The 22,631-nt window shown below is 43.2% G+C and overlaps 2 protein-coding genes across 13 annotated transcripts in view; both read left to right on the forward strand.

Annotated features, from left to right (window-relative positions):
- The window catches only part of eml1 (EMAP like 1), a 45,463-nt gene extending 36,790 nt beyond the window's left edge, over positions 1–8,673 (forward strand). For all 9 annotated transcript variants that reach the window (XM_035611368.2, XM_035611371.2, XM_035611365.2 and 6 more), the window contains 16 exons: positions 407–556; positions 1,452–1,521; positions 1,757–1,867; positions 1,977–2,072; positions 2,220–2,354; positions 2,489–2,588; positions 3,373–3,524; positions 3,949–4,074; positions 4,296–4,427; positions 4,660–4,727; positions 4,845–4,933; positions 5,107–5,204; positions 5,550–5,637; positions 5,917–6,012; positions 6,106–6,236; positions 6,505–8,673. In XM_035611368.2, coding sequence (XP_035467261.2) covers positions 407–556; positions 1,452–1,521; positions 1,757–1,867; positions 1,977–2,072; positions 2,220–2,354; positions 2,489–2,588; positions 3,373–3,524; positions 3,949–4,074; positions 4,296–4,427; positions 4,660–4,727; positions 4,845–4,933; positions 5,107–5,204; positions 5,550–5,637; positions 5,917–6,012; positions 6,106–6,236; positions 6,505–6,630 — 1,768 coding nt within the window. In that variant the 3' untranslated portion in view covers positions 6,631–8,673. The remainder of the gene's footprint in view (positions 1–406; positions 557–1,451; positions 1,522–1,756; positions 1,868–1,976; positions 2,073–2,219; positions 2,355–2,488; positions 2,589–3,372; positions 3,525–3,948; positions 4,075–4,295; positions 4,428–4,659; positions 4,728–4,844; positions 4,934–5,106; positions 5,205–5,549; positions 5,638–5,916; positions 6,013–6,105; positions 6,237–6,504) is intronic.
- Positions 8,674–9,570: 897 nt separating this feature from the next.
- evla (Enah/Vasp-like a) overlaps positions 9,571–22,631 on the forward strand; it is a 32,231-nt gene continuing 19,170 nt past the window's right edge. For 2 of the 4 annotated variants that reach the window (XM_047337544.1, XM_035611374.2), the window contains exon 1: positions 13,725–14,022. In XM_047337544.1, the coding sequence (XP_047193500.1) occupies positions 14,000–14,022 (23 nt within the window). In that variant the 5' untranslated portion in view covers positions 13,725–13,999. Of the gene's footprint in view, positions 9,986–13,724; positions 14,023–22,631 lie in introns of those variants that run through there. The other 2 variants (XM_047337545.1, XM_047337548.1) reach the window with 2 other exon arrangements.

Here is a 22,631-nt window from a genome sequence, read left to right on the forward strand (position 1 = left end):
AGAAACCCAAAGGGAGAAAGCCATAAATAACAAAGAATAGATTAAGTCTGAGGAGGAAAGCATACACACACACAGAGAAATTTGGGCTGCATACACTGTGTATGTTGAAGTTGAATCTGATATTAACAAAGTCAAATGAGATGATGATTTATAAAGCTCTGTCCTCAAATTTCCCAAACCCAAAGATATTTTCATATATATATATAAGATATAGTTTGCTGTCACTGAAGATTAAAAAGCCATATATATATATATTCACAAGAGGAAGGCTGGAACAAGGAAAGGTTTAGCACAAAAACCCTTTATTGATTATCAAAATAGTTGCTGAATTATTTTCTACAGATTTTTTTTTTAGCAGCTCTACTTTTATTCCTTTGTTTTATTTCTTGACCTTCTTAATATCCAGCTACGGTTACCGCGGTCGAGACTGTCGCTCCAACCTTTACTTGCTGCCCACTGGAGAAACGGTGTATTTCATCGCTTCAGTGGTCGTCCTGTTCAACGTGGACGAGCGGCTGCAGAGACACTACACTGGACACACAGATGACATCAAATGGTAAGAGATGCTTGAGAATTTCATCAACCAATCAATTTTTTTTGTAAGGGCAAATCCACAAATCACATTTCAACTCATAGGGCTTTACAATCTGTACAATGTGTGATATCCTCTGCCCTTAACCCACGACTAGAGCGAGAAAAAATCTAGAAACCTCGGGGAGGGACACAAGTGACAGAACCCTCTCCCAGGACGAACAGAAGTGCAAAAGATGTCACGTGTAACAGAACACATCTACAAAATAACAATACTTAAAACATTTATGAGTAGACAGTGTCTAAAATAAATGGATACAAAATTTTAAACAGAGGAACTGCCTCCACATAGATGCACCTCTTCTCCTTTCTCCTCTAATCTGCACTCCACATCATACATTTCATCTTGAAACAGCTTGTTTTCTTTTCCTTATTCTTCCACACACCCACATAGAAGGACACCAATTGCTCAGTTTTCCTGTTTACTCCCGCAGAATAACTATAATGAGGGATGTAGCAGTCAGTCACTTTATGTACAGTAATTACACTCTGACATTGGTATAAGTTCAAGTTATTAATCATCACATTACAGATCAAAGGACAGATTGAAGACAGACTCTCACTAGTTTGAAGACAAAGTGTTTTGAGCTTTACACATCCTGCGAGTGTAGCTACACCACCATATACAACAGGGGATGAGTTTATCCTAAAGTGATTAATTTCCTCCCTCACATGAGAGCAGACAGCGTGCGGTTGCTACTGTGAATATCGTATTGAGAGCTTTAACAAGCTCACTCATCCAGCGCTGCCTTTCATGTCCTGCGATCGCTCCGCTCATCTTTATTCAAATTGTCCTTTTGATGTCGACAAGGCTTTTAAACATTTTTCATGTCTGTTTTTCACGACTTTCTCTCCACCAGCCTGGCCGTCCACCCCGACAAGATCACCATAGCAACTGGGCAGGTGGCGGGAACCTCTTCAGACGGAAAAGTAAGTGAGGCCTCTTATTGATATTTCATCACTTCAGCTTTCACCGTCTGATTTATTAACGTAGTGAGGAGTTACAGATTCGTTATAATGTTCTGGCAATTCTGCCTAAATAAACAGACTGGGAAATTGAAACATTCATTCTGTGGACGCTTACACATTCAGTGAACTAGTAACTTATAAATCATACTAATTGTATGTCTATGCCCGTGTTTGTGTGTATAATTTTCCCTGGCAGCATCTTGCTCCTCATGTTCGTGTGTGGGACTCTGTAAGCCTCAACACCCTCCACGTCCTGGGTGCAGGCTTCTTTGACCGAGCCTTGGTCTGCTTGTCTTTCTCTAAGTCGGTGAGGATAGTCCCTTTAACGAAGAGTTTAAAGCTCACATTTGACACAGTGACTATAAGTTTTCTGAGCCTTTTGTATGTGAAGTGTTGTGTCTGCTTCTGTTTGTTAGAATGGAGGAAACACACTTTGTGTTGTGGATGACTCCAACGATCACATGCTTTCGGTTTGGGACTGGCAGAGAGAGGACAGACTCGCCGAGGTCAAGGTAAGAATACATGGTCATAAGTGTTTTTGAGCATTAAACAGACAAATTGAGACACAACCTAACAGTCTTATTAAAATGATTGTTTTCTAATGTGTATAAATACATTTTCAACCCTTTTTATAAAGAAATGTATGTGTTTCGGTTTAGTGCTCCAACGAGTCCGTGTTTGCTGCAAACTTTCACCCGACTGACAGCAACATCGTAGTCACTTGTGGAAAATCACATCTCTGTTTCTGGAACCTGGAGAAAGGCATGCTGGTCAAAAAGCAAGGACTGTTTGAGGTAGGTCAGCAAACAATTTCTCACATGTTATAGGACCACAACGTAAAGCAGTAAAGTTTGATACACAGCTCTGTTCATGACAGCCAGAGAGTCCACGTATAGCTAAATATAACATGTATGCTCTGGTCTTGCAGAAACAGGAGAAGCCCAAGTTTGTGCTGTGCGTGACCTTTGCAGAAAATGGAGACGCTATAACCGGAGACTCAAGTGGGAACATCCTGGTGTGGGGAAAAGGTACACAACGTTCCTCAGAGAAACTCATTGACCCCGTGTATGTAAAGCCGCTTTCAGACATGCACTGAAGTCCAGACATTATCCTGAACTTTTCTGGAAAGGCAGTATGTGACCACACAAATGTTGCTCTGGACATTTTCCGGACCTTTTCCTGCCAGTCCCCTGGTAAAATTTCCAGAAAAAGTCAGAGTTAGCCCATGTGAGAATACAGCAGGAAAATCTTTGGAAGATTCCCAGCGAGCGAGTGGGTGTGTTGATGACTGTAAACAAAAACACTGCTTTCCAGCAAGTTCTAGTAAAGACAGGAAGGTAAAAAAATAATTTATTAAGGTTTTCAAGGGTTAGAAATATTTCTTTCTCTCAAAAATACTATGATAAAAACCTAAATCTAACGATATGGATTTACTAAAAAGCTTCAAAACTACATGAGTGCTTTTAACTGACTCGTGATACGAGAGGTAGCCAAGAGGACAAAGATAGTCAAATGAAAAATTTGTCTGTGTCTATAAAAATACTTTTGTGGTCACAAGTTAAAAGATGTCTGATTGTGCTGGAGCTGTCAGGAGATCGAGGATCAGAACGGGGTCACACCAAGGATAGAGCAGAGCTGGATGTCATGAGCAACCATTAAGAGTCAAAACTGCCTCTCACCTCCGTCTGCAGCTCCACAATCTCTGATTTGTCTATTGATCATCCTGTGTCTGTTAATCTGCCCTCGTCGAGCAGCCGACCTTTGTGTCCGACTGAACCCTCTGGTCCATCTCATCCTGTCTCCGTCACGCAGGCACTAATCGTATTAGCCACGTCATCCAAGGAGCTCATGAGGGCAGCATCTTTTCTCTGTGCATGCTGAGGAACGGCACGCTGGTGTCTGGAGGCAAAGACCGCAGGCTCACTTCTTGGGACAGCAGCTATCAACAGATACAAACGGTGGAGGTGAGACAAAGTTCAAGTTCAAATCAAAATATTAATAAATTACACCTATGTTTTGATGGTGAAGTGCAACAAAGTGCAAGCTTTTGATGCTCAACCATATTCTGTTCATATGGATGAATAATCCATATGATACTTCTTTGAAAGTAAGTCTCTCATATTAGCCAGAAATTGTACCCACATCTGAGGCAGCAGACTTTGTATTCTGACCACTGCACCACATCATAAATATTACAGAGGGTTAAATGGAATTGAGCTCTCAGTGAGATTCATGGATATTTGCGGTGATGAGAATTATGGATCCTTCATGTCTTATTTGGTCCTAGGAGACCACATGATGCAGTAAAAGATCATCTAAGATTCATCCTGGTAAATGTTGGGATTCCAGGTGAACAGGTGGTTCACAAATGTATTTATTTTTTCACAGGTTCCTGAGTTGTTTGGTCCCATCAGGACTATAGCGGAGGGCAGAGGGGAGACTGTGCTCATCGGAACCACCAAGAACTTTGTTTTGCAAGGCAGTTTGGATGGAGAATTCATGCCAATAACACAGGTAGGTGCTTGTGTGCTTAAAACGATTCATAATTGCTGATTAACTTTACGTTTGTTGACTATGCATTAAACCACTTATTGTCACAGCTCTGGTATGATGTTGTCCAATGTTACCTCCTCTTTGTTGTCCTGAACAAAGTAACGCGTAAAGTGTTTGATGTCGTAGCAGATGAAGGATTAATAGAATTGAAAGATACACCTCTCCTCTCCTCTCCTCTGCAGGGTCACATTGATGAGTTGTGGGGTCTGGCAGTTCACCCCTGGAAGCCTCAGTTCCTCACCTGTGGATATGACAGGCAGGTCAGCCTGTGGGACTCGAGTACCCATCAGCTCATCTGGACCAAGAGTATGGAGGTATTATAAGTCCACACTGCCCCCTGGGGTCAGCCATGGGAATTACAACGCCCATCAAAATATAATGCTACTGCAAGTGGATCAGATACTGTTTAATGAGTTCTGATTTCAATGAGTCGAATAAAAATGCTATGTACTTATATGGAGACAACCACAGTAATATGACATACATTTTTTCATTGCCCAATTCGCCGTATGCACAATTTTCTACTCTACTTTTTGTTTCTGACAGGATGCTGCCCAATCAGCAGGCTTCCACCCGACCGGAGCTGTGGTTGCCATAGGAACCCAAATGGGCAGGTAGAGATCCCATCAGTGGCTATTCAGTCTCTAAAGAGTTGCAGAAAACATTCATTGCCAAAATGTTGAGAGCAGATTTTGAATCTTATTGAACTGAGTGTGTCACTGATCGTGCAGATGGCTGGTGCTGGACACTGACTCTAAGGATTTAGTCGCTGTGCACACTGACGGGAACGAACAGCTGTCTGTTATACAATACGGGCCAGGTATGTTGACAAGTGCTGATAATGTGTTTTCTCCTGAGCACGCACAGTGTCGGTCAATATTGGTTACACAAATGTAATTATTATCCTCCCACTGAGATGACACAAGAGTGTAACCCTGTCTCATGAGCATGAAGTTCGTTGCAATACCAATAATCATCATACTGTCTATTTAGATGGAAACTTCCTGGCCATCGGTTCCCACGACAACTACATCTATATCTACGCCGTGGCAGAAAATGGGAGAAAGTACAGTCGAGTGGGGAAGTGCTCGGTGAGCATCTGTATTTATATTCCCCCCTTATCCGTAGCTTCTTTATTTTTAGTTCCTCCCCACATCAGCTTTATATTTAGTTCCGTCCTCAGCTCTATATTTGGGCCGTACACTTCGTCCTCGATGTGTGTTGATAGGGAAGCTTTCAAATGATAAATGACAACGTGCTGAGTCATATGTTGTTGTGTCTTAGAAAACATAATGATTAAAAGTTGCTGTATCAGCATTTCCAGGATTATTTCTTGTAAAAGCAAATTGTCTCCACTGTAGCAACACTGTGAAGTGTGTGGTCGTGTTTCTGTAAGGAGAAACTGTCTAACTTGGTCTTATTATATCTTATCTCAGGGTCACTCTAGTTTCATCACCCATCTTGACTGGTCGGTGGACTCCCAGTATCTGGTATCCAATTCCGGAGATTATGAGATACTGTACTGTAAGTATGATCACTGTCATCCCTTTCATTTTTATAACATGACGATGGTGTTTATGTTCAGTATGAACATTGATCACTATTTTCCAGCAATGACTATAGACTTTGTGCCATGAGTTACACATGAACTAAAGCAAGTGTAATTAGAAATGTCTCAAAATGACTAACGATTGTAATGCACCTACTGTACATTAACAGTGGCACACTGTTGATTTTACATGGACATCAAATATGTTTACGTCTTATACTAAGGTATGCTTGTTTAATTTGTGTTTTGCACAGGGATTCCATCAGTATGCAAACAGGTGGTCAGTGTGGAGACCACCAGAGACATCGAGTGGGCCACTTACACCTGCACTCTGGGCTTCCACGTCTTCGGTAAGGGGCTCCCTCCCCCTTCTCTCTGTATCTGCACGTTTTAATGTGCCCCTCAGCACTAAACTGTAGATCCTGCTTCCTTCTCTTCTGCAGGCTTGTGGCCCGACGGCTCCGATGGCACCGACGTCAACGCGGTCTGCAGGTCCAGTGATAAGAGCCTCCTGGTTACTGGAGACGACTTTGGGAAGGTCCACCTCTTCTCATACCCCTGTTCACAGTTCAGGGTAAGATGTGCTGTAGAATAATGTTATACAAAATATACATCTCAAGTCAAAGCAATAAAACATTAAGTATCAAAAATATTTGAGTCTTAAAATATGGCAGATGAAATCTAGATTTAGAGCCAGTGAGAAGAAATGGGTCTTTAGCAATGATTTTAACATATCTAGGGTCGGAGCGGTTCTGATATGTATTCAAGAAATTAGGTAATATTAAAAAGGAAAGCTCTGTGAAAACATTACATTTCCTCTTCAAATTATCTTTTCTTTGCAGGCTCCCAGCCATGTTTACGGTGGCCACAGCAGTCACGTGACCAACGTGACCTTCCTGTACGACGACAGCTACCTGGTGTCGACTGGAGGGAAGGATATGAGCGTGATGCAGTGGAGGATAGTCTGAGCGCACAGACACAAACGGATATTGTCATTTTACCTGCTGCTGGGGCCTGAAGCCCGGCCGAAGCAAACTTTACTGAACTGCACTTAACTGAACAAAACCAAACGTAAATTAACTCAGATGCTAAAAAAAAGTGGATCTGACTGAAGTGAGGTGAGGTGGCAGAGGAAGATCTTGCGTCCCGAGGTCCCCCCCCAGATCTGCTCTCACATCCCAAATGAGATGAACTGGCGGGGTTTGATGTGAGGTTGCTTGAGATACAAAAAAATCCTGAATATTTCTCCTTTTTCATTATTAACACTACATGTTTAAATAAAATCACGCACTGTAGCCTAGTCACCGATGACATGACACGAAGCAAATCAAACGGATCAAATCCAGGTCAACAGAAACCAAAGTCCGTGACTTCCTGACTGCATTTGTACGACTGGGCTCTCACTCTTCTTCTCTCGTGCACACTCCTGCTACAGATAATGGACTTATGAATTCTGGACTGAATATCATCGAGCTGAAGATCCGAGAGCATTGGGACAAAAACTGTATGGAAAGAAAGACCATAGTGATTTTCTAATTATTAAACTTTATTTTATTTTGTATTTAACAACTCAGGAAAGTGCTAGTGAATCAGGACCCCTCCCTGATATTAACACATATCAGAACAAAAGGTATCAACCATGGTAAATATCTGATTTGACTGCTGTTCAACCATTTGTAGATTTATTCGCATTGACTTAGTGTGTATTAAAACCATCTATACTGTCAGGGCTGATGCTGCATTTGGTGGCTATAATACATACCTGTTAGGAGAATGATATGAATGAACAGGAGACAACCCACATGATTTTCTTTCCCCAGTCATTCAAGATATTAACCAATATTTGGAGAGATTTAGGGTGACAAAAAATTAAACTCTCTGGACTCAAATTAAGATTTTAACAGATTTTAACAAATTTGTCTGAAGATTTTCCAAAGGTTTGTGCTTCCTGGTCTTCAAAAAAAGACACTTTTCCCAAATATTTATTTATCATGTTGCAAATCCATCATTGCAAATATCAGTTCCTTCCGAGTTTTTTTTCTTTTCCCAAAACCCTGGTTAATCCCAAATGTGTAAATATGCAGAAAGGCCTCAAACAGATATGAGCAACATGTGGGTGAATATACAGCATTTGAAACTGTTTGGAATTTTGGAAGGAGATGTTGTATGTTTCCTTTTTTGCCGTGAGGCGTATGTTGATAATCAAGATCAAGCATGTGTTAGGTTTTTCAATGATGTGAAGCCTTTTTAAATCTGTGTCGCTCTACCCACATCAGTTTGTGAAGATGAGACCATTACACTGTAACTGCTAATGTCTGATATGCTTCTCAGGTATGCACCATCAGTCACTGGTATTTCATTTTACTGAACCCTCTTGAAGTCTTTTTCTATATTTCACTGCTTCTGCCTGATAAACATACAAATAACTTCTGTAACCATTTTTTAGCACTTTCTGGAGTTTTTCATATATCAGTTTGCTCTCAACCTTCAGAGCTGTGTGCCATCCGGTCTGATCTATGGTACGGTACGTAGCATGTCCCAGTCCTCATCTTATGGTTAATAACAATTCAAAATTACTCACATGCTGAATGAATTATGTTACTGGGGGTCAAGCAGATTTTGGTGTGACAATAATTGCCACTGATGTGAGGTTTTGAAATCCAGTTTTTGAACGTGTCTTATCAGGAAAACCACTGAAATCTTAACTGCAGTGATATACGTCACCACTCTACAGAGGAAATGTAACATGATTTGTCTTCACCACTAAACGCTGCATAAAACCATTGGACTCTTCACATTTGTCTGAAAGTAAATGCAACATGAAATTCCTATAGATGCAGTGTCTTATACTTCCCACTTTATGACATTATTTGATTTTTTTATTTGATTTTCTGTCATCTTTAATTTAAAGGCGGTTCCAGGTGGTATAATTGTTCGGTCACTGTCATAAAGTCGCTGCAGTAGCAAGACACCAGTAAGGACCATAGACTGTGAATAAAAAATGGACATAGTCCACAGGTCTGGAAAATGAAGTCAATACGAAAGTGCCTTTAGCCTGTATTCTCTGGAATGACCAGCAGAGGGAGACTCCACTGGTTGTAAAAATGAGTTTCTATGGAAGTCTTTGAGAAAATGACCCAACTTCTCACTTGATTGATAACATCAGTGGGCATTGTCCTGTGGAGTTTATGGTCTCAGTCTCTTGTTTCAAGTCTTGGTCTAGTTTAGAGTAAAAGTAGGAGCTATGTTGTGGCCATGTAGAGCAAGGTATGCATCAGGGGTGTGGATAGTGTGATGACGGTGAGGACAGTCCAATCGGTGCATCTTTGCAGGTGTAGGTGGGCGCGCAGTGAACAAGTTCTCAGTCAGACCCATCCCACAATCCTCCAAATTGTTACTTCCTGTTCCAAAAACCAAGATGGCGCTTGTCAAAATGCTAGTCGTGTTATTTACTGATCTAGTCGAAAGAACGCCAACTGCTTGTCGTTTTTGAGTTCACTCTAGTTTCTCTTTTTTCTAGCACTCTCCTTCTTCACCTGCTTTTGTTCCTCCGCTCCATAAATTACGACTCGATTTATGGCATAACCTGGTGAAAGCAGGGGACCGATGTGAGCGCGGATGGTGGCATTTTTCTATCACCATTGCACCGCGTAATCAGTCTTAACGTCACAATGACAAGTTTAACACAAAAGGTTCGTCGGCTTTAAACGGAAGTATGATCAGAAGCCGCAGCGAGCGTTATTTGTAAATGTGATGCACTTTTTAAAAGCATCCCCTTTTTAATTAGAATATACTGGTAAAATAGTTTAGATAGCTTCTATGGATGATTATAAATGAGTATTTGTGGGCTGCACGTGAGCGTCTTCACCGCAGGGGGGCAGCATCGAGCCGCTCTACTCCCCCACTCCCTCCCTCCCTCCGCTCTTCCATCACACGCCGTATTAGCATCTCCCCCCCACACACAAAAAAAACCCCTCTCCACCTCTCCAAAACACTCCGAATGGGAATTAAAGATGGCATGAGCGAGGCGGCGGCTGACGACCACCACCACCGTTCACCGTCTTCGACCGAGCACGAGCCGCGGATGAACATGGACTCGAGGCGACGCGGCGGCGCAGAGCAGAGACAACAGCGGAGCACAAAGCCGACGCGAGAGACCGCTCCGGTTTGCGCCTAGCGTCCCGACGCGCCGCCAACAGACGCACGCACAGAGGGGGGAGACCACGGAGTCGGAGGGTCCAGTCGAGCAACGAAAAGCGGAGCCGCTGGTTCCGTCTCATCAGTGCCACCAGCTCCGGCTGAATCAGAGGACGAGAAAATGAGGTAAGCGGCGGCGGCGGCCCGGCACCATGCGCTCCGTTTGACGCGTCATGACAGATGCGCACCGACACTCAGCCCCTCTGCCCCCCGAGCCCTCCTCCATTTATTCATTCATCTTTATATGATTATACGACGGACATCCGTGTCAGACACGGCTCGTTTCGGTCCCTGTAACGACAGTGTTCCCGAGCATCCCGGGGCCCGACCCCCGGGCCTCTTCATCCATTCGCTTCACATTCAAGACATACGAGGCTTTTATGTCCGTTTTTGCTTTTGTCCCCTTCCGCCGGACGCGCCCATCGTGTTGGGTGTGCTGGTTTTAATTCGGGCTAGCGTTGTCATGGGAACGGCAGCATCTCCACATGCAAAAGCAGGTGAAATCAAATGCTGGTTACGTTGATAATGACTGATGCACCGGTCTGAGTGAGGGGCTACGGGGGGAGAGACTGGAGGAGCGAGGGTTTTTATTCTGGTGGTTGCCAGGCAGGTTATTAGACCCCCAACCCCCCTCCTCACACTCTCCTACGTAAGCCCACCCCATGACGGATCCACACAATGCACGTTCAGCCTATATAGGAAATGAGTCCCATGTTAAAATCCTCATTCTGTAGCTGAGGTCATGGCTGGTATTTAAAGCCCCCTCACACCCCTGCTCAGGCCTGTGTGCAGGATGCACAGGGGCCCAGATCTTCTCCCCCCGTCTCTGCATTCTGCTCTATTTATGAAACAGCCCTTTTTAAATGTTTTCCTCCTGCTGCCTGTAGTTTGACTCCTCTGTGTCTCCAGAGCTGCAGCCTCCTCCATTCAGTTTTACGACCTCAGATTTACTCCGACAGCTCCACCGAGATACAGTGCACTCTCCCTGCTTCCACTGTGGCTACCGGTGTTTGTCTGCCAGTGTGTGTGTGTGTGTGTGTGTGTGTGTGTGTGTGTGTGTGTGTGTGTGTGTGTGTGTGTGTGTGTGTGTTCTTCTTCTGTGAGATTGTCTTTGCATGTAGTTCAGTGTGTTACTGTCTCCAGAGACTGGTAAAAGAGCTGGAGTGAGAAAGATGTAGCCATGGGTGCTCTCATCTCTGGATATCTTGTCTTAAGTGCTACTGTTTTCTTTTTTTTCACAACACGTCTTGATCCAGATGATTCTCTCCACCGTCCTGTAGCATCGTACAGCTGAGAGCCAGCAGCAGAACTGTCCTGCCCTCAGACAAGTCAGCATGTAAAATTAATATCTTCCAGTTGAGGCGGATGAATGTGCTGCCGTGCTGCTCGTGGCCCATCCTGTGTGCGTGTTTTTGCCAGGGGCAGATCTGTTCTTTGACTCAAGCCCAAAGGGAAAGCTTAAATCTCCATAAAGCAACAACAGGGTGACCCGGCTTTTCTTCTGAATTGTAAAGAAAAAGAGGATTTTTTTTCTCCTTTATTCAATGAGATCATTTGTTCAGCATCACTGATTTCTTTGCAGCGTTTATGTAAGGGGAGCACATGCATTTATGTATGCGCATGTCCTTGTACATGCACGTAAGAGTGTGTATGCGTGTGTGTGCACACAGATGTGAGTGTAGTTATTTTTAGTCTGGTAATGTTACTGGTTTTATTATGTGATGGCTCTTCTGTCTTGTCTGCTGTCATTTGGTTGGTTGGATTCTTGTTGTCTGGTTGTGTTTGGGTTAAGGGTTAAGGTAAGCTTAGGTTTACGTAAGTTGTGATAAGGGGTAAGTGTTAAGTCTCCAGTGTGTGTTAAAGAGAGGTAGAGCGGTTTGAAAGAGAAACAGCGAGGCATTCAGCCCCGGTTGCTATTCATGCAGGAAGATTTTCTGAAGCGCTTGCTGTTGTGACTCATCGTAGAGAAGGTAGAGCGAGCGAGTGCAGCCACGGGAAGGTAAAACGCTGAGTTATGCATCTCACTGGAGGCTGCTGCTGATCACAGAGCAGCTCCACGTGAGCCTGCGTCACCACGACTCCAGCGCTCCGATCCTCCAGGATTTCATTGACGAGTATAATGAAAGAGTTCAGCCTGGATTTCAAGGAGAACATGAAACTACTCTACTAGCTACACCAGTGACGATACCAGGGTTTCAGTGTTTTGCAAGATCCGTGACCTGCTGGGCTTAAGTTCACCTGCTCATTGGGGTTTTTTTAAGATGTTTTTTAAACTACAGTTACAGTTGGGCGGCTTGTTGGAAACATAATGGTTGGGTGGCTCACCAGTGATCTGTTGGTTAAAACATGAATGTACTATAGGAAAACAGCAGATCTAAGATCTGTTCATTGTCCTAATGTCCCAACCTCATCGTGCATTAGTAATAGTATTACTTTAAAGGGGAGTTGTATTGTTCTTTGAGTCCAACTCTACATTAGCGTATATCCATGACTGAGGCCACATCTATACTCGTCAGGATCCGTCGTCCTGATGAGACCGTTTGTCTCCCTATCAGAAGTAATCTCCATCCATACTAACACGTGAAAACACATAATATCACGTGACCACAGGAAGGAGTTGTAAACAGGAAGCAGATCGTCTACTCTGCAGTTGGTTGCTTAGTTACAGAATGTCAAGTCTCACTGATCAATCACCATCAACAGCTGTTGTGGTCCATTACGGGATAATTTAGCCTCTTCTTGCTCTAATATCCCTCTATACGTTTATTCTCCATCAATACATATCATGCACCATAACACATAACAGGCATGACACAGACAAATTTTATGCACATGCCTTATACTGTATAATCTGGTCATTTTCTGGCAGATCACTTTCATCAGACAGCGTCCTTGTGTCATTTAAGATTAGATGATTAATCTGCGCCTGGCGCCCTTTGGCTTTATGGAGGTCAAACAGGCCCCATCAGATCAGATGACCCCACCACATACTGTAAAAAGCATTTACAGTGACGCAAGGCGTTTGTTTTTCTCTCTCTCAGCTTTCACTCTGCGTAGCTTTTTACACAGCATCCAGCACTTTAACCAGATTTTAACATAGTTGTATACTGAATCTTCTGTCTTTCAGACGTCTGTCACAGCATTAATTTTCGATTACATATTCCTGTGAACCATTTCATGCAAATACTGTTTCAGAGGAGACGATTATCTTTTATTTCTCTGACCTTCGAGGCTCTGATTTAAACCCGGGGTCTGTTTGCATGTACTATTTTCAAAACCGACAAAGCCTCCTAATCTTTTACTGGACTAGATTGCTCTTTGTTTGTGTTCCACACCTCGGCTCGCCGTGGAAAATAAGCCTAATAGTTAAAGTTTACTTCAGCCAAATGGACCACGGGTTGACAAACTCCGATAAAGCCACAAGGGAACCGCAAACGTTACCCCGGATGAATGAAACCATTGTGGCAAGAACATAGAATTAATCATTTTACCTGTTTCTGCAGTGACTTTTTTACTGGCATGTCGAGCTTCTGGGTGAATGAACTGGCGTGTTTCTGGGTTTTCTCACTTTCTAGTCGAACATTCATTTAATGTCAAATGCATTTAAAGCTTTCACCCTAGTGTTTCAGGATTTTCCACGCCACAGAAAGGCGAGAGTATGAAAGCGCTCGTGTTTCCCATATAAGCTACCATGTAATTTCCATCCAGTGGAAATGATTCCTTGGAGGTTGAAAGACTGAAATCGTTGAAGCAGAGCGAGATGACTGGTCTGCTTTGGTCACATGTTCTCCCTATCTCTCTCTCTCTCTCTCTCTCTCTCTCTCTCTCTCTCTCTCTCTCTCTCTCTCTCACACATTCCCTCACTCTTTTGCAACACTCCTCATCTCTCTCCCCCTCGCTCCTTCCCTCCTACTCTCTCAGGCTTACTGTACGTCTGCTCTGTTGGCGTGGTGGATCTTTAAACATTTAAACAGGATGTGAGGAAGGGGGGGAAAGGTGGCGTTTGCTTCAGCGTCGGACAGCATGTGTACCGCTCTCTCCTCTCAGGCTGACACTTCCCCCTCTCCTCCATAATCTCTCCCCTTTATACCTCCTTTCATCCTCTCCGTCGAGGACTGTGCTGTCGTCTTCTCCGGCGACATGTATTCCCTGGATGATTTTGGGTAAGGCAAAGCACGACTCCACACCATCACCTCTTCCTCTGCCTCTCTCTCTGTTCGTCGGTGAGTTGTTTGAGTAAATCTGGCTTTGGATCGTGTGGCAATGATGTTGCTCCCTCTCTCTCTCTGGTGTTTCTGTTTAAAGCCTGGCTCCGCTTTCAGACCACAGAATTTGTGTGGTTCTGCAAAACGGAGTTTGTAGGACTGTTTATCTGCAGGGACTCTCTCGGTGTGTCTCTCAGCCACATTGTTCCAGCTTTACATGCTGTTGGATAATGTAGCTGGCTCGAGTTGGAGAGAGAGTGAGAGAGAGAGAGAGCGAGGGGAAAAAATGGGAGAGGAAAGTCTCCTCGAGGAATTGCTGACTTTCCCTTGTCTGTCTCCTTCTTTCCACCCCTCTGTCTGTGTTTTCTCTGTAGCCAGCTGTTAGCCTGATTGGTTACCCTTTAGCAATCTGTCATTGGTTCTGGGGTTTTTTCCCCCTGCATGGGTAGAGGGGCTTCTCTCTGTGTGTGTGTGTGTGTGTGTGTGTGTGTGTGTGTGTGTGTGTGTGTGTGTGTGTGTGTGTGTGTGTGTGTGTGTGTGTGTGTGTGTGTGTGTGTGTGTGTGTGTGTGTGTGTGTGTGTGTGTGTGTGTGTGTGTGTGTGTGTGTGTGTGTGTGTGTGCGTGCGTGCGTGTGCGTGCTCAGCTGCTCTCGCTCGTTCCCAAGATTGATCCCATCTGACGCGTTGTGTGTGTTTGTTTGTGTGTGTGTGTGTGTGTGCGTGAGAAAGAAAGACGGGAAGAAAGGGATAGAGCGCGCTAATCTCTGAAAGGCCGAATGAGTGGGACTATCAAAAGCCAGATGATACAAGGATAGAGGGGGTCTCGGTGTAATATGGCCCCGGCAGATTACAGCGGGACATGGTGATTTGCTGAAGCTCAAGTGCAGATGTGGAGGAGAGTGGGGCCGAAGAGAGAACATCAGAGGTTTACGCTTGACCGCATATACTCAAGTACTCTACTGTAAAGTACAGTACATCAGAGGGGAAACCTCTCTCTGCTCCTCTCTCACAGCATGTTCATTATGTATGAGTCCACAGGTTTGTGTAACTCCACGGTGACTGGGTGATCACAGAGTCGTTGCAGACACAGACGCCGGCTAATGTTCAGTGTGTCACGCCGGTGTATCCGTCTTCATACGTCTCCTCTGACGTGTCTTCTCCAAGTGGAAGCGGCGTTTTCCCTTTAAGGATCAGGATTAGTGACGGGAGAGGAACGCACAGAGCTGAGGAAGGTGCAGTGAGGAGGAGGAGAGGTGGGGGAGGGGTGGTGTTGAACTGGGGGCTAGGCTATCATTATTGTCCTGTATGTGACAATTAGCCTGAGGGATAACTGGCGTCTATTGATGTATGTAATGAATAAGTGATGTCATTATGGGGGTCAGTATGCTGATTACTTCCTGGGAGGCTTCATGGCTGCGTGTAGATAATATGCTACCACTTATTATCTCTTGAGGATTCCTAATCAAGCCTTGATTTAGTTCCAAAGATACGTGACATTCAATATCATAAAACTGTTCATCATTATAAAACTAGTTTTGTGTCAAAGATATCTAATAGATATTGGACTGTTGTGGCTCACTGTACTGAACAATGACTGCCTGCTGAGCCATCATGTCTACTTTAGTATTACGACAGCTGCTGTCAGACATGCACTGAAGTCAAGACATTTTCCTGAAATTTTCCAGACGGGCTGTATGTGAGAACGCAAATGTCTGCAAATGATGCTCTGGACATTTCTGACTTCTTCTGCCAGCCCCCATGTAAAATTTTCCGGAAAATGTCAACGTGAGCCCATGTGAGACTGAGAATACAGCTGGAAAATCTGGACAATTCACAGCGGGCGAGTGGGCGTGTTGATGAGTGTAAACAAAAACGCTGCTTTCTGCAGTGCAACAGAATTATCGTCATTTCCTGCCCCCTGAATGCCCCACACAGACGCCACAGAATGCTCTGGAAATGTTCCTGTTGGCGTGAACGAGTCTGACTCGGACTCCTGCTGTGTTCGTTATGTGTGAACGGCAAGCCCCCGGAAAATGTCCGAAGAATTGGTTTGCCTTTCATGTTTGTAATCCGCTTATTATGTCAACCCCTCTAGTTTTGTCTTAAAAAGTTTAGGAAAACAATGGTGAAAGGACCCAGCCCTTCTTATTGACTGTAGATCACTTACACTCACTTCAATTATGATGATGACAAACAGGGGAAAACAGGGGAATCATATCCACATTTTACCGTTAGATGTGGAATGTGATCATTTGCCCTGGAGCAGTTGACTGTTGCCTGTAATCATTATATAAATGTTAGGGAGCAAGCGGTGTCCCCCGCCTCAGGGCGCGACCTAGCCTCGTCTGTCACAGAACAAGCCAACATTTGCCCGGCCTGCCACAGAAATGTGTTGAAGGGCAGCTGGGCACTCAGAGTCACAGATGAGCCAATAGTATAGTTCAGCCTGGCACAGGTGATAACAGCGAGCCCCAAAAAACAAAAATCTCTGATGACTGGCGTATCGGTTCAAGCAATCCCTGCTGAAAGTGATCCTCGTTAAACCAATCACACGTGGCATTTGGTGATGCCCAGTCACGTTCCCCTGTGTGTGTGTGTGTGTGTGTGTGTGTGTGTGTGTGCGCGCGTGTGTGCGCGCGCGCGATAAAGAGACGTGTATTCATTGCATCTTTTGATTTTAAAGTTATACCCCGAATGATGCTGAATTTAGAGATATTGATATTTGGGAACCGCATTGGCCTATTGTATTTTTTAACATAAACAATTTCATACAGATCCCTTAGATTTGTGCTTTTTTGTGTGACAAAGACATAAAATTCAGTGCATTTTACAGTTAGAAAATCAACGGTCTCTAACCTACCACAAACATATTGTGACATTACTGTACTTTAATTTTGTTTTACTCATAGGCCGCTATTATTCACCAATACCAATATCGGTCGGGTCATACCAGGCGATTTATCGGTCTAGCTGTTGTGTAAATAATTTGGGAACGCACTCTGAATAAAGTCCCCCACCCCTCGGCTATTGATCAGGCTGATCGCTGCCCCTCCTGTGTGTCAGATTTGGATTGAGCGTTACAGTTAGTCATACGGGTGTTAATGGACATTTAGCACGCACAACTCCTCCAGTTAATTAATGTCTGTTGTACATGTAGCTCTATGTTCACATGCTACATCTGTCCTCTGAGGTGGAGAGCATCCCGATCAATAGGAGTTGACCACATTATAGACCGCTGGTTGTTAATTCAGCCTCTGCTTAATACTGGGTGGCTATGGCAACAGCAAGTCAGAGGAGGAGGGGGCAATAGCAGCAACCCCAACACATCCCACCCTGACACACATACACACACACACACACACACACACACACACACACACACACACACACACACACACACACACACACACACACACACACACACACACACACACACACACACACAAACACACATCCAGTCAGTAAACTGTAGTGTTGGGGGTAGAGGCTGATTGAGACGGATATGAGGTAATCTCCCTTGGGTTAACAGTATGACAATAGCACAGAGGTTCAGTGACACAACACACACACACACACACACACACACACACACACACACACACACACACACGTTCATCTATAATGCGGTCAGACAACAGGCTGGTCAATGACTTCATCTCTGCCAGTCTGTCCATCAGTCATCTCTTTGTTGATCATCACTGTGGATGCAGGAGTACAAGAATTCAGATCTGGATTTTAATCCCATTTCATTTTTAAGTGGACGGTTTTTGTATTTTTGTGTGTGCAGCCGTCGCCTTTTGTTTTTTATGTATGTCACAGGCTTTCAGCAGGAAGATTAAATTGCATTTGTGAGCTTTTGTTTTAAGGTAACGGAGAAGCACACAAGGGAATTTGGGTCATATACTACTACTGTTGCTGTTGTTTTTCTTGTTTGCCAAAATGGACGTACATCGGCTCCAAGTGCTGCGTTACTGCCTCCCTCAGAGTGTCAGTGACTCAGGATTGTTTTATAGCCACATCGCTGCCAGGTTTGTACCAACACTTTGTTTGACAGTGTGTGCGTGGGTGTGCGATCCTTTTTATCATTATTCCAGTACATGTCAGTGATGAGTGATAAAAGTGAATGTCAAAGGCAGAAAGTAAACTGAAAGCAGAGGGAAATTGAAATGTTTTTGGGTTGAATTTAACTGAGATTGTCACGGTTCAGATTTTTCACACTTGACGTCCGGCTCTTGGGTCACCTGGGTTTGATTGTTTTGTGCAAAGAAAAGGGTTGTGACGTTCCAACATCACAGACAGGCAAATCTGTCCCTGCTGTATTTTTAATCAGAGCTAAAATACTAATCTGTAATCTTAATCTGGCCTCAACATACTGTTGTTAAGATAAAGAATAAAGATATTGTGTCCATGAAAAATTTGATTTGGCACAAAAATGCAAAGCACTTTGTTGTTGTTATCTTGTGGGTAGAAGAGATTTGAAGAAGTTTTAAATCTGATCTGTTTGATCATCCTCTTTTTTTTTTTTTCCTCCCGGCCCTTTGCATCTTTTCAGTCAAAGCCAGCGTTGCTGTCAGACAGATGCAGCCCACTGCTGCTGACATCTTTATCCTAAACACTCAGCAGCCTCATATGGAGCATCTCTGAATAGCACGGCTCTGTAAAGGCTCCATACATGATTAATTCACACCAGTATTGAAGAAAGCATGGCTTCTGGCTAAAACTGCAACCTTTTGGGCCAGCGCCTAGTCTCTTGTTCTCTCGCTTTCTTTTGATGGGAAAGAGGAGGATGGAACATATAGAGGGAAGGGATGGAGGTTTTTCTCACTGCTGCCTTCCCAGATGAGAAGTGTAGGATCAAACGGCTCTGTTGGTTGTCTTGTTTTCATGAGGGAGAGGAAGAAGAGCAGGGGGGTTTCATTTAAAAATAAAGGACAATGAGGTTTTATGTGTACAGCATGTGCAGCTGCTGCTTAAAACTGGCGTGAACCATTCAGTATGTAGGACACAAGGATCTGGCCATTACAATATGATAAGCCTTCTTTGCGGTTTGCTGTGTTGGAAAAAAATGCTTCATTGTTTAATTCAATATAGAATTACGTTTTTTGTAGATTTCGGATATAACCTTTACAATGTTATTTATGTAGTGCTTAGAGGATACACAGTTTACCATGGAATGAGAAAGCACGTACTGCAGTAGTATTTGATATACTAGTGGCATCGTAGTATTTACCCATGTATGTGTGGAATATTTTCTGCCTACCCTGATGTCACTTGTGTTAAGGATAATGACTATCGATCATATTTCCCAACTCTTATAGATTACTATATAATGACATTACAATATAAAACTCCTATTATTATAATTACAACAGGGAGAATGAGAACATCTATGTTAAGTAAATAACATATGAGTAAATATTACATTAGATATGTTAGTATGTTTTTGTCCGACCCTTTTGTCATGTTTAGTGTTGGTTTGTGGAATGAAATGAGCCTTTTTTATGGGTTTATTTTGTCGCTGGTACAATTAAGAGCCATTCACACTTCATTCATACGTACACTTTCATGCACTGCAGTAAATTGCGATACTTGCAAATGACACAGTCAGGAAAATACAGAATATATGTCATTCAATCACTCCTACCGTTCTCTGTGTGAACTAAAAGTAGCAGCGCTGCAAACCGACACATCATGGCTTGAGATTGAGCTTTTTGCACACAACAACAACCGGGAAATTCAGTTAAGGACATAAGCACATGAATGTGGTTCCATTAATACCATTAAGACCGCAGTATGACCATAGCACACCACCTCCACCACTGCCCATTTGGAGCTTAATTTTAGCCCATTCTGCAGTATTGCACTGTACTTTGTGCATTAGCCGGACGGGGGTTAGATAAACTATGATAGTAATACAGTGATCGCAATCTGGACAACATGATGGGTCAGGGACACTGAGGCTTTGACACAGTATAGATTATGAGACTCTGAACCGAGCTGTGTGCCAGTACAGAATTTAATACTGCAGTGATGCATTAGTTAAGGAGATGGGAGATATTTTCTAATGCAAATAAAGCTTAATTTAAAGTCTTTCTATGAAACCAAATTCTCTCTTCAGTGGTGATGCCCTTTCTAGAATTAGAAACAATGTAGAAGTTGTCTATGTTTGTCAGAAAATATGCGACGGCATTGATTTATTGAATAATAGTAGCTGAAGATTTGCATTGACTTAACTTGTAAATTTGTTTGAATCTATTTTTGATTAACTACTAAACTTTAAGGAGTAGTTTGGCATTTTCGGAAACATGTTAATGCAGGCACCTTGTGGGGAGTTAGATGAGTGGACTCACTCTAATGTCTGCGCTGTATGCTTGCAGCCAGTTTGAGTCTGGACCTTAGACTGTAAATAAAGATGGACGTTATGACAGGTCCCTAAAAGTAAAACCAAAACCTCTTGTTCACGTGGTTGGCTGCAGTACTTGTCATAAACTCTGCCTCCTCCATGTTAGTGGACAGGACATGGACCAAATTAAAAAGTCAAAGTACACATTCATTTAGTTTGGTTAGTGTCTGTCATTTAAGGTTGTCTTTTGTAGCTCCACGCCACAATCACGAGTCCAAATGACATCACCAGCGCAGGATGGCAGCAGCCATATGCAGGATATTTTGGCTTCATTTTTGTCCAGTCGGAGGAAGTAGAGATGCGTCTTCCATCTTTATGTACAGTCAATTGTCTGGACCAAAGTGGTGGACAGACCAACCAATATTACCCACCAACATAATCAAGAACATTTTCCAAATTTTATTTGAAATGCGTGACAATATGTAGATAGTCGGGACGTTGATAATAATTGGATGTTTGTATTTGAAGTTCTTAACTTTTAAAAACATGTTCCTTCTTCGCAGCAGTGTTACGTCACATGTGGCATCAATACTGCAATTCCTGAAATCTGGCATCGATCACACATCGCTGTTCGAGCTAATTGCGCTTTGTTTGCCCACTTACAAATGACCAGGCTTCACACTGTTTCTCAGCATTAAAGTTGGTCTGTGCTTTTTTTAGTTCCCCCAGGCCTCTTTTCCCTCCGTGTGCCTGTGAACAGTACTTTCCCCGTGGAGCAGATTAGAGGTCTTGTACGAGAGTTAAGTCCTGGTTAATTTAGATTTAAGACTGCAGTGAGGTAATGAGCCGCCTGCCAGGCTCTGTCTGTAATCCAGTCAGTCAGACAGACATCTTCCTTCTGTCAGCTGGACCCCCACACCCACCCATAACACACACACAGGCATCCATGATGTAAATGTATACACCCCACCCATGCTATACGCAGGCGGCGGCTGTCCCAAAATGCCCAGTGAACCCTGGAGACTCTAATCCTCGTGGTGAGCATAATAATAACGGACAACTAACTGAATCCATACCCAGTAACCAATCTGTGTGTGCCTGCCTGCTCCTGTTGTTCTAAGCTTTCCCTTCGCTAAAAATATCAGTGACCGTTATTTTGGGTGTATGCACAGTATGGGTACCATAATGTGCTGTGCGTGGGTGTATAATTATGTATTTCTGTTCCTCTTTGAAAAAGAGTTGCAGCACTTTACGACATGCGGTGTTGAAGTAGCCTTTGAATTTTGAACTGTCTTTTATATTTCACTGTAGTCTGTGAATTATTTGGCCTGTCTACATCTCTGCTTCTGTCCAAGCATAAACACAACCAGGATGGATCATTTTAGAATATGCTTATTTTACAACATAAACTGTATTTAGTTGTTGAAGACATCATCTTTTGTCTCTCGCCTCTCAGGACAGACATGTCAGTATACAGCATTCAGAAATGACATTTCTTATTGACCAGACATCCTCTGAATTGATTTCTAACCCATCCCTGACACCGTCTGTAAGTCACTGAACAGCTATGGGCTAATTATCACTCCTGCTGCACAGGAAGCCTGTCAGTTGGCTTTCGTTATACAGGAGGTCATGACGCTTAACGTCATTAATTACCATGAGATGAACTGATAACTTTGATAAGTTAATTTGTCAGACCAACTGATACACCCATGAGATGCAACAAATGATCAGGGGTAACTAACCATTTGGACTATCTGTTTGTGTTCATCAAACTGTCTGGTCTCTTTTCATTACTATACCCACATTACGCAGCGGCAGTCATGTGTATCATAATTGGTGGCGTTTGTTTGTCATAACTGTGACAGCTTTAAATCTAATCTGGAATTACCTTGGCAAGTTAGATGAGGGAAGAGTTGGGACCTGTGCTATAAGATCAATGTCACAGCAAGGATTAAATTTCATCGGAAATACACTGAAAACACACATACGTACATAAACAATTGTTACAGACAGTATAAACATTTAAACGTTTAAATGATGTAACATTAAACAATACATCATTGATATTATAGCAACACCACTCATATGCCCACAAAGTATATTATGCTCATCAGGTCTTACAATCTAATTTTACAGTGGTATTAATATAATATTATTTTTGCTGGCCTGCGTCCCTCTTAGAGTTGTCAGAGATGCTACAATAATCATACTGTAATAAAGCT

Source organism: Scophthalmus maximus, chromosome 15 (genome assembly GCF_022379125.1).
Source record: "Scophthalmus maximus strain ysfricsl-2021 chromosome 15, ASM2237912v1, whole genome shotgun sequence".
NCBI classification, from domain to species: domain Eukaryota; kingdom Metazoa; phylum Chordata; class Actinopteri; order Pleuronectiformes; family Scophthalmidae; genus Scophthalmus; species Scophthalmus maximus.